Source organism: Agrilus planipennis, unplaced genomic scaffold (genome assembly GCF_000699045.2).
Source record: "Agrilus planipennis isolate EAB-ADULT unplaced genomic scaffold, Apla_2.0 scaffold35, whole genome shotgun sequence".
Lineage (NCBI taxonomy): Eukaryota > Metazoa > Arthropoda > Insecta > Coleoptera > Buprestidae > Agrilus > Agrilus planipennis.
The window spans coordinates 1,586,179-1,598,898 of NW_020438957.1; the positions used below are offsets into that span (position 1 = coordinate 1,586,179).

Below are 12,720 nucleotides of genomic sequence, written 5' to 3' on the forward strand. Positions count from 1 at the left end.
TAAAATATTTTGAACACTTGGTTTATCTAGTAATTAAGTACATGAAAATTTTGTATATTTTGGATATTGTAAAAATAATTTAAAAGGAATAGTTATTCTCTATTAAACATCCAAGGATCTTTCGTATGGTTTGATCGAGTTAAATAAAAGTGAAATGGTGAACATTTTAGTTGGACGGACACGCGGAGCGAACCTTCTTTTGAAGATTCACAATTTGATTCGAGGGGCCCTAAGTAAATTGCGGATGCTTTTACCAGACGCTTTCATAGCGGTACCGGACGAATAAAAGTCCGGGTACCCGGAGCGGGTGACTAGAGAATGAAAAAGAGAAAGAGAGAGAGGGAGAGAAAGGTTGCGGATTCTAAATATGTAAGACATGAAGCACGAACGAAGCTTGTTTGCTTTTTTCAACTGAATTCACTCGAACGAACTCGGACGACTAAAGGACGAACACAGGACTACGCGACGGGGCTGCTCCTACATCTTCCTTTTCCGGAAAATTTACAAGATTCGATCAAATATTAGCGTTCCAACGTCCAATTCATAAAACATTATTTTTTGTGTTGTTACAAAATGAGCGGACTGGGATCAGGAAATGAAAATTATAAGCGCTTAATGGAAGGATTACGTAATGGAGTCGAAACAATTAAAAAATGAATCATCTCAAATGATAATTTATTACTTTTGTTTATGTTTCAGGTCTCCATAATTCTTAGTAACTTCAATAAAAAGTACGAGCTCAAAATCTTTTTGGTGTTAAAAGGATAATGTAAACCAATATTTCTGCTTTATCAGACATTAGACATTTTCCTTTATTTTCTTCATATATCGTCGTTCATTTTTTATCTTTTCCATCGTCTTTTAATAATTTCTAACCCATTTACTTCATTCTTAATTTCTTTTTCCTTCTCATTATTCCCGGCGACCTTTAACTATAAAGTTTGTTGTTTCATTTTTCGTTTCTTCTGGTGATATCGGTTGTTGGTTCACATCTTAAATAAAACGTTTATTGCTATTTTTCTTCTACTTACTACAAGTATTTGTTTTTTACATACATTTCGATTTCACTCCATTGTGTGAATACAGGCTTTTAGTTCTTGAAACTCCATCGCAATAACGGAAACGAGTTATTTATTGATTCCACAATAATTATTTCATCACGCTGTGGCTTCTTCAAGCGGTAGACATTTCTTGCGTCTATCTATTTGGAGAAATGTTACAGTATCAAGATCTGAAAGCACAGTTTGGAGATTAACAGGTGAAAACCAAGATGTCGACATATCTAAAGCGGAAGCAAATAATAGATATACATAAAATATGAAAAATTTCTATAAATAGCAATATAAACTTCATTTTTAAAAACAGTAATGTATTGGTAATCACCCTCAAATGATTAAACAAATGTTGGATTGTATTTAAATTGTATGTAGATTGGAAGATAGCCCCATGTTCATCAGATTTCGACCATCTACCATTGACGTCTCTCAAGAACTTTAAGGACCTTTTTAATTCAAATATGGTGTTGCCGTTTTCAGTCACAATTTTTTGGATCAGGTTTTTCAAAAATTCAAATCGTTGTGCAATAGTCTGTATATATAACTGTGTACCTACTATTATTTTTAACAGGATGTATGTATTTATTAAATGCTACTCTAACATTAAATTGGTAAAAGAAAAAGATTAATTGTGTTAAGTCGTAGATACGCTTAGGTGTTATTTGCGTGAAATTACATGTCACATGCAACGTTATTGTTTGTTGCTACGATAGTATAATTTGAAAGAAAGTTTTATACGCGCGGTAGTATTATAGACCACTTCGTTCATACACCTTCAATGTTCATGTATATATGTCATTTTGTTACTGGTAGCGTAATGACAGGTTACGGACAGCCTTTTTTTTGTTTTTTTCTATATTGTATGTTGGCTACTTCCTTAAAAATATCTCACGGTCATGCACGATTTTAATATTTTTTATTATTCATTTCGGTAGCCAGAAATATAATTGTTTCACAGAACCGTTCTCTCCGTTTCTATTTCAACGTCATTATTCAACTTGTAATTTGGATAATTTCAGTTTAAATTTTTAGTATTTACGAAAGAACGATATATCATTATGTCATAATGACATGCTACCGAAAAACCGTTTCTTTCTTTCTTACCTTTGCCTCCGCGATGACCTCTATCTCTCTCTCGCACCCGTGATATTGTCAGAGTCGCCTTTTTGTTGTCCGAACGGACCAAGAAAATGAGGAATTTCATAAAGATAAATTGCTTTTCCCTTCCCTTTTCGAAAATCGTTCGGGTCCGTGTATTCTCCTCCTATATACATATTACATATATTCTATCATAAATAGAACACTTTTATTCCAAAATTCCACATAAAAACGTTTAACTAAAAAAAACTGTTGTCATCCTCTGTTGATGAATGAGACTACCCGCTTATTGATAAATATATAAAAATACTGTCCACTTGATGACGGTTTCAAAAGTCGAAACGTATGCAGCGATTATTACTGAATTGCAAAATCAGCAAATAAGTATCGATTACGGGATATAAATGAATATGGGACGATAACTAGTATTTTTGCACTTATTTTCTAACTTACCTTTGATGGGGTAAGATAATCATGTTGGAATCACATAGCTGACCGTATGGTACCTCAGGTAAATACAGTACAATGAAATACAAATATCAAAACCTGACATATATTCAATACGTCGTTGACTATTGTAAACGTTAAGTTTTCACCGCATTTTTATCTTTCCATAAGTATCTATATAAAAAAAAATGTGGGAATATTTGTTATCATTCCAGATCCAGACAAACTGCTATCAAAATGCAAGTTATGGTACCTACATCAATGACTCAAATTTATAATTCAATACACGGGTAATTTTTTTACTTTGTAACCGAAGTCGTAACATGTTTATGCTTTATTTATATTCATAAAACTTAAGGAGTTCAGGATTTGTTTCCAATTACTGGAGTTATAATAGATACAAACAGTTTGATATTGTATAAGAGTAATTTCCATCCCCTTATAGACGTGTTTCAATTATTTTATGTATTTTTACCCTTATTTAGAGGATGTTTTTGAGTCTTGTGTGTATGCATAGATGTTTCGATATTACATTAATTTGGACTCTAAGTCAAAAAACTTTTTGATATCTTGCCAAACATATATATACGTATATCTGAGATACCAAACGTTTGCTAATCTTGAAACTTCGTTTTCAACATGTCTTCATAAAAAATCATTTGCACTTAAAATTAGTTTAAAAGAAAAACTAAGAACAAGTCAACCGGCGATTTTTAGCTTATTTTTGTGTTCACTTTTAACTCTGGTAGAAGCCAGTTTTTCACTGTTGTCAATAAAAATTTAGCCGAACTACTTTAAAGATTATGTGAAAATTAATGAGAATCAGATTTGCTTATGATTAGATTATTTTTTTGCACAGTAATGCTTGATAAGACATTTAAAAATAAATCGTTGCCAGTTAATAAAATAAAAACTACGATGCGATTAATTACAATTTAAATACTGCGTCCAAAACGAATTTATTCTTTTAAGCGTAAGAAACTTAAAAAGTCGTGCCACTCAAGCGAATATCTCGTTGTTTATGAATAAGTGGTCAAACAATGGTGCTTTTCTTTACGCCTTTCTTTTCATAATGCTTCAATTAATTACTGTGTGCAGTATTGAATTATATTCTTAATCATGAATAAGTTAATTTATCTTCGCTCTACCGTTTCTTTCGATGTTGATATATCGATTTAGTATATCTCACTGTCAGATAATCCACTTCATTTCTTAAAAAACAAAAACACTTTATTGTTTGCTACTACCATATATGTATGTAACCGAAGGAATTATTTCACACTACTATTTAGAAAAATAAATAAAAACTTGCATCTTGCTTCTACGAGTTTTAGAAGTATTTTATATCCTTCCACAGTCCAATTCTATTCCAAATTTAATGACTACCGTACACCTGGTTATTTATACTCTCTCTTGCTTGATAATACCTATTCGTAATTGAAATAAGAAAATGATTTAGTGGAATGTGTGCAGGCGATAAAGAATATTGAATATTGACGCTTGATAATACATCATTTCGTTAATTTTATTTATTTTAATTATAAGCATACTGATTATATTATCTATTATTCAATCTATTCTGAAATTGTGATGTTAATTAAAAAAGATTCCAACTAAAATTCCATTCAAATTTAACGGTTGTATAGAAAAATCTGTTTGAACGTATGGAGAGCTGTAAAAAATTGTCGTTACAAAATATTTGAAATAGAAGATGCAAAAAATACCAACTAAATGTAAAATTGTTACGTAAATGCATATAAAATGCAAACTAAGTGATTCCTTTTAAGAAAATATTTGTTTATCAAGAACAAGATACTATTAAAATGTAAAATTTACATCTGTATTGGGCACAATTTATATTCGCAGCTTAAATGTGGTTGAATCCATATATGTTTAGGTTTTCCTGTTAATTACTTAGGAATATATTGGTTACTACGTTTAATACATAATTAGAGGTTTTTATTTATTTTGTTACAATAGTGTCAGTAGTGTTTTTCAAGTTTTTTTAGCTTTAAAGATATTTTCGTTGATTCTACTTTTTCCTATGTAAATTTCATTAGTTTCATTGCAAAGCAGTTGATAAATAATGTCACTTTTGCCAAAGTCAGCTGAATTCACTACGATGACAATGGAAAGCTGTCACTGCAGGTTGTAGAAATAAGCATTATTTGAAAGGAAAATCAGTGTCCAAAGATATGACTAATACCTCGACTAACTGTAGAATATCGTGCGTATACGATTTATGCAAATGGATATTTCCCATTCCATTTCGGTATCGTCCCTTAATTTGCTAGTTGCCATGTTGATTGTCTATCGCCTTTAGGTCCTGCGATGCGAGGTCGAGGGCGGACGAGAGTAGTTGCAGTCTCCGCGCTAACTAGGGTCCAACTAATCAATATCCCTCCTCCCCCCGTTGCACGGTCGACGTCCTCCCTCCGAACATACGCAGCTTCCTTAATATTACCGCTTCAACCGGACCGACCGACCGTTAATACTTCATCACGAAATTATCCTACATTTTAACTTTCTTTTGGGTTTTCCAAAAAAAACGAAAAGCTACCACACATAATTTAATAATCACAAATAGCAATATTGTTAGATAAGTGTCAACGACCTGTTAGTTGTAATACAGAGAGTAAAATTTTTCGAATATTAAAAACATAGTCACCCTAATTAGAGTTCAGATTGGCACACCTTAATTAGACATAAGAACAAACGTATGCATATTCGTAATAAATATTTTTAATAGATATAATTATTTTACCTTGAACCATATCTCGATATAATGAGTTTTTAGGACTTAGTGTCCATTGAGATTTTTGATTTACACGTCCATAACTATCAAAATCTAAAGCTTCAAAGAGTTTGACATAAGGTCATTTTCCGTAAGAATCTAACGGGATCCTTCGCTATTTTATATCGGTCTTTCGTCTTTATTTTCTACTTTTTCCCGGCAGATAAACAATTTGGCTTACTATGAACTATCCAATAGTTAGGTCACTTATTGAAAAAATTGTCGTGTTTTTCAAACCGGTCTAACTTATTTAATCAACTTTACCGTATACTTGGACCTGGAACCTACCTTCACGTAACAATGGCAATCATAATGCGATTTGGAAATCGACATCTCAATCGAATTTTCCCGTAAAACGGTCTTTTTAAACTACTTTAGAAAACGCTCAAGTACCTACCAGTATATATATATTGTACGAAATCGAATTATTTACTTACTTCTGAAAATTCGTTTCTAACTTTAACAAAAGAAATAGTTTCGTAATGTGACTCACTCAAACTACCGATTGGTGATGAGTTATATAAATAATAACAATATGATCCTTAAACAGTTTTGGAAAGAACATCAATTCAGGATCGTAAATTTTTGGGTAGGTGCTTGGGGGCTTAAGAAATGTGTACCATCCAAACAGAATAAAAGTTCCAATTAAAACCAGCTGGGAAGTACACGTCTATTTCACGTATACCACTGTATGTAATCGTTCTAACACAAAATTATTATGCAGTCATATTTCATATAATTTTTGCTGCAAAAGGAAAATTTATTACCTTCAGTAACGTACCGATTAGCAAACATAAACTACTACAGATTTTAAGCAACTACAATCCATATGTTAATACCTACAACTTCCACTTTAAAATCTGTTCCCGTAAAATAAAGTAAATAAAGTTCTTCAGCCGTTTGGCACGTTTGATGTAATTACTCAAAAATTGATTCATCATCATCTGTGTGGTAAAATAATATTGTATTGAATAGTAGAAATGGGCTGGGTACCCACTTTAGATCCGGTATCCAGCTGATCCTGAACTTTTTCTAGAATCCGGCCGAGTACCGGATAATGACTCCGACTACCTATCCGGCAGTATCGATTAATTCTACCAGAGTAAAATGAAAAATGAGAAAGCCAACGATAAAGTATAGCAGAAAACCTACTTATTGAAAATTGATAATTAATTAAGATTGTATTGGAATAGATTGTTTGTTCTAATTTGTATTATTTATTAATTACTATACTAAAGCATTTATTGTTTCGATATAGTTCTTGTGTTTACTTTTTCTTGTGTCTGTCGCTAGTTGGCACATCAAGTTTTGTGTAACGATACCTTATTTTGTCATCCTGCAGACTTTTAGTGTTTATAAACTCGTTTCAGCAATTTTAACTCAATCCTCTCGTTGAAAATCCGTCAACCAGGAACTAAAATTTTATTGGTTTAGTGTTTAAACGACTTTTTGATTGGGACTATATGTTGGAAAGGGTTGTATTTAATGGAAAATCCGTCAGAACGAAGACATGAACGATTAACCGTAGTGGTCTTGTCGGGTACCTGGCACAGCTAATGCTAGTTACACGGTTATCCGATTCCTTGCAAAGTTACTATCCGCTGCATCACTTGTGAATACAATATATTTTGTCTCGAAACGTTGCACGTTTTATTTTGCGAGTGAATTAAAATTATTGATTGTTTTTTTTTATTTTTCAAAACTCCGCGTTGTATATTCTGTTTTTCTTAAGAAGTGAATTCATTGTTCCAGGTAAAAGTTGGCTGCAAGATGACTTGCCTTGGCGAAAAGAAATCCAGATCACAACCAATGACGAATCTAAGACTGCGCTGCAATCGAAAACTAGTTTATCACCCTGTAAGTATCTGAATTTACGTGTGTACATATGTATTTGTTTGCATGAAAATGATTGAACCGAAACTAGACAATAACGAACGGAAATGGGATCGTCGATGTATTCGAAGGGAGACCTATCAAATCGCAGCATCATCGATTTGAGAAACATACCCTACTGACAGAATATTACGAAAAATCCCTAAATTTGCTGACTCACCCCTTCCAGATGCCCTTGTTAATGTCACATGTTGCTCAAGGCTATCCTCTCGCATCCCTTATGCTTAATTTCGAAATAAATTGCTCTTCGACATTGGCAAACTCAAACTAGACTTACCTATAATTTATCAAACAAGCTCGACATAAACGACACGTTATTGTACACCTAGTGCTCTAAAAACGTTGCACGCAAATTAGACCAATAGTCTTTTTTTTTTGTAAAATTTTGGATTGTAAAATCAATAAAAAAAACATCAGCACGGGCGAAGCCGCGAGTACTTCTATCTTTGTTGTTGTTATTCCAAAAAATTAAGTTTAGTTTAAAGACAAACTTTCTCGTCTCCTCGATCTAGACTTCAATAATGTTAGAAATTAGAAATTTATCCATTTCAAAAATATCGATAGGTTAAGCTGCTTCACAGGTAAAGATACTACATAATAGATTTTTTTACTGATTTTCATCACATTTCCGTTCCATTAATTTCCGTATTCATGAAATATATCTTTGGATTATAAGCTTATCGAAAACCGTTTAGTCGGTACGATTTTGGTGATACATGGGATACGATTGTTCTCGGCTTTTATCTGATTGTCTACGAAAATGACCCTTCCAAAAAGAAAAAAAGAAAGAAAAAAGAGAAACCGGTTTATTTAAAAGGTTTCTACGAAGAATAAATAGCCATCACACTCAAGTATAATTCAATTTAAATAACAGAAAGTAGCGCTTCAGCGCGAGGGTGAATTTAAAAGGGCAATCCTGACCGACGACTGCCCGACAAATGGACTCTGAGGATGTGTGAATTCGACAAAATTGACCGATTTAGATTAAAATGTGGACTGTCGCATTACAGTATAATTTATACTCAACTGAATAAATCTTCTACTTATCCCAGTTTTATATAATATGCACCAGGTATGGTAATGTAATTTTACTGAACATTCATTGATATCATAGTGTCATACTTGTTGATGATTACAAAAATATTCACTGCCGATTATCAATGCTGAAACTCAATTATGTATTTAGAGCAATGAGAAGCATTTACCTAATATAATAAATTTTGTGAAACGTAATAATAAAACGTTTTGAAAATGAAAATTATCAAAAAGTTTGATGTCATCCAGCGGTCATCTTAGGTGTAGGCAATACCTTATATTAATATAAATCTACCATGAAAATTTGGTTAAAAAATATTAGTGGGTCAGCGGTCATCCCGATGGTCAAAGGTCATACTTCCATGATACATGTAAATGCTGTACAAAAATGCCCTTTATGGAGAGTTTCACTCGTTGATTTTCAAAATATTGTAGCACACCTACTACATTACTATGGGCTTCGATCCCTCGCTCGGACACAGTTGGGACATTTCACGTGAAGCAGACAACGAAATGAATGTCGATCTATTTTTTTCATAATTGGCTTAATTGTAGTTCTCTAGGGGCTGAATAAATGTAGATCATTATTTTCATTTTTTTTAACCTAGTTACCAATAGATGTTGACAGTTTATACAAATAAAATAATTCGAAGTGGTCTGTATTCTGTCGAAACTGCCAGACGCGGATCGCGATTTCGATCTTTTTAGATCTCATAAGCGCGTCGCAGGCAGCTCCGACAGAACACAGACCAACTTTTACCTGCTGTCTTAACAGTGCGTTTTAGAAAATACTACGAATGGCGCAGTAAACGCCATCTGTAGCACGATGCCACATTTTAGGATTACGTATGCTCCAACAAGGTCCACTTGTGTGGATATCTACTTACTGAAAACGAATCCCGGCGTAGCCAACCTCAACGTGATAGGCACGTTACCATAATCGAATTAAATCATTCGAAGTGGTCTGTATTCTGTCGGAGCTGCCTGCGACGCGCTGATGAGATCCAAAAAGATCGAAATCGCGATCCGCGTCTGGCAGTTTCGGCAGTTTCGATCTTTTTGGATCTCATCAGCGCGTCGCAGGCAGCTCCGACAGAACACAGACCAACTTTTACCTGCTGTCTTATACAACTAAAATACTTTTCATGGCAATTTTCTAAAAGGTACCTACATGACAATTTCACGTACTGTTTTATTTTCAAATAGCTTTTTTACATTTTAAAAATGGATAAATTAATGTCAAGTATATTTGTAGTGATATCGTTCGTTCGACATGTGCATGTCGAAGGCAAATTGTCTGATGTCCTATCACATTGACAGAGACCTTCAGATCTCCGTTTCGGACTTCCATTAACGTCCGATATATATATTTTATGCATAGGGGAGTGGACCGTTGTTCTCTGGGAGTGTTCGAGGGTAGGAACTTTTAATTGCTTTCAACTTTTGCACTCGTCTAAAGCACTACGCCGCCTACGTTTCTACGATAAATGCACCGCTAGGGCCTAGCACTCGTCGAAAAAAAAAAAAGGATTATGGAAAATTTGCAGATGTTTAGAATCAATCAGATTAAGTTTCTACGATATTTTATACGCGACTTAGATGTAGATCAATATTTTTTTTTAATTCAGTCGAAATTATAATAAAATAATAAAAGGGCTAAAAAAAAAAAGAACGACGCCCTAGCTGCATGTAATATTTTTTCATGAAATGTGATAAAATAGCGCCGGGCAAATTCAGGACGAGGTGAAGCAGGGGGTGAAAGAGGCGAACAGGATGGCGCTTTCCTCGACACCGTATTCGACGGCCTGTGCTGAAAATTTATATCGCATGTCCGTCGTTCGTATAAGTCATATTCAGTTACAAGCGTCGTCGGGTGACATTTCAATATATGTTTTATGGAATGTATAACCTGCAGGACCGTATATCACCGGGGACTATCATGGCAATATGCCGCGCGACTGGTGGCCCCGTACACGTCGAAACTGTCGAAAAGTGACCGTCCGATCGGTCTATCCGGCAACCCCTGGCCGCTCGACAGTCCGCCCGGTCATTTGCACTAAGGCCGCTTATAACCTACCAAGGGTCCCCCGGTTATATACGACTGGATTACTACGACCAAGACATAAGGGAAGCATTCCCGAAAATCGAACTCGCATATCCCGAAACAAACTAGCAACCTTAACAATACCCCATGCCTTTCGACACACAATGTACGATAATAAAAACCAATTCTGTTGTAGTATTGGCGGATAATGAAAAATTCAATTAGATGTTATTTACAAAAATATCATTAGGTATTATACATATATATATGTAGCTGTTTTCTAAAATTGTTTATGACTGGAATTTTGTCATCAACTTGGTGTTTATCCATTGCCTAACTCAGAGAATGGATCCAGTCTAAGTGAAAAGAAATACGTAAAATTCCCGAGGGAAAATTATTAATTGAAAATGGAAAATTCGCATCAATGTGTTTAAAAGTGTTTAGTTCAGTAGGTTTTGGGGTTACTGGTGTGTATTGGTTGGTTTACGTAAAATGATTTGATTAGTTGGTGAAAAATCTTCTAACGGTTAATTTAGAAATTCAAAACAGATTATTAAAAGTGCATGTCTGGTGTACGGCTTTGGAAGGGTGAGAAACATGAATGTAACGGTTAGAAGCGTTCGAAAAGTGGTGTTGAAGGCGAATAACCGTGAAGGTTAGAAATGAAGAGATATTAGAAAGAATAGGAGAACAGAGGACTCTAATGGAAGTTAATAAGAAATAGGCGAGATAGGTTGGTAGGACATCTTCTTATGCATGAAGAGCTAGTTAGAGACTTATTAAGAGCATAAAGAGGAGTTAGAAGGAATAAAGGTAGACCCAGATTAGATCACTATTTAGAAATACTTAAAGATGTGGGATGTTCTAGTTTTACGGAAAATACGAAGAGGTAGGGGAATTAGTTTTTTAACGCTCAGTATCTATCAATAATTTTTGGTGGATGCGCCGGACACTGTAATCAAAGTTAAAACAAATTTCTTTCATAAATATGAACAATTTGAAATGCATAGAGGACAGACGAATGAAAATACAGAAGAATAAGACATTTTACAAAATAATTGTGTTGCAGCCTGTTTATACAGTCACTTTTAAATTAAACTGTAAAATGATTAGTATTTTCTATTAATTCTCTGATGAAACTAGTTATCCCTCTGATGTTTTAATATTTTAAAATTAGAATTAAATAATATTTTCTTCTTTTCATCCCTTTTCTTATTTTTCTCTCAATTCCATTTATTTAAAGTGCAAAAACAAAAATAGGATAAAAAACATTTAACGCGGCAGCACTTTCTTTTTTTTTTTTTTTTAATGTGCCCTTCACTCTTTTTCTATCTTTTTTTTTTTAGTTACTCTCATTCTCCCCCTTTCTTACATTTAAAATTCTTTTCAAAACGTCCAACTTTGATTTTAATATCTGTGTTAAATAACAATAATTGTACATGCTAAAGAAGCTTCTGTTTACATATGCATATACGTGTCTGCATTCCGCCCACTTGTGTGTGTAAATTGCCCCATAGTCACCTTAGCGTCATGTTTACATCGGCCCCCTTCGTTTTAAGCGCATGTAAATTAGAGTCGTTGAGACAAATGCATGGAATTTAAAGTATCCTGCTGAAGGAGTGAGCCGGTGTCCCTCGCCGTTGCCTCGAGGTACCTACTCGCGTATAATATACTCACACACACATACAATGCATGCAGGATCGTCTTTAGGTCACCGATTAGAGGTGGTAGTTTATGCGATCCCCACACGCGTACCGATTAACACCTACGGCTTTAAAGTTTAACAGGTAGTCGTCGAAAAAATGCATTACGAATATTTAAGAAACAATACAAGATATTCATGTGGACAAGGCCACTTTTTTTACAGCAGAAAAGCATCACTTATGACTATATAAGAATTTTACTTTCCGCGTAAAAGTTTCACGAAAATACGTGACGTCTTATGGCGCAAGTTTTAGTTTAGTATTATTAGTATTCACGGAGAAAATGAAAAAGGAAAATTTACCTAACTATTAAAGCGATATTTACAATTTATCCCACCAGCCCATTGCTTCGTAAATGAAAATAATAAAAATTACTATTTGAACCCGAATTCGTAAAAATAAATCCCATCATCAACATCATAAGGTCATCAGTCCAAAGACTGGTTGGACACGTACCTCCACTCTTTCCTATCCTGAGCTAAACTTCGCATTTCCCTAAAACTAGAACAGCCCACATCCTTAACTATTTGCGAACAGTAATCTAATCTAGGTCTACCTCTACCCCTCCTAACTCCTGTTTCTGCCTCTAATATGTCTCTGACTAGACCTTCATGCCTAAGAAGGTGTCCTACCAACCTATCTCGCCTATTT

The 12,720-nt window shown here is 34.2% G+C and overlaps 1 protein-coding gene and 1 long non-coding RNA gene across 4 annotated transcripts in view; one reads left to right on the plus strand and one right to left on the minus strand.

The window, feature by feature from the left end:
- LOC108744785 (POU domain protein 2-like) overlaps positions 1–12,720 on the plus strand; it is a 124,033-nt gene that overhangs the window by 73,860 nt on the left and 37,453 nt on the right. For both annotated transcript variants that reach the window (XM_018480698.2, XM_018480699.2), the window contains exon 3: positions 7,147–7,251. In XM_018480698.2, coding sequence (XP_018336200.1) covers positions 7,147–7,251 — 105 coding nt within the window. The remainder of the gene's footprint in view (positions 1–7,146; positions 7,252–12,720) is intronic.
- LOC108744797 lies at positions 659–3,398 on the minus strand. 2 transcript variants are annotated; one of them, XR_003231230.1, is made up of 4 exons: positions 2,607–3,398; positions 2,160–2,392; positions 1,056–1,231; positions 659–992 (listed from the first exon to the last, which is right to left on the minus strand). It is a non-coding gene; the product is annotated as an uncharacterized LOC108744797 (long non-coding RNA). The 2 variants fall into 2 exon arrangements; XR_003231229.1 differs by having other exon boundaries at positions 2,160–2,319; positions 2,607–3,393.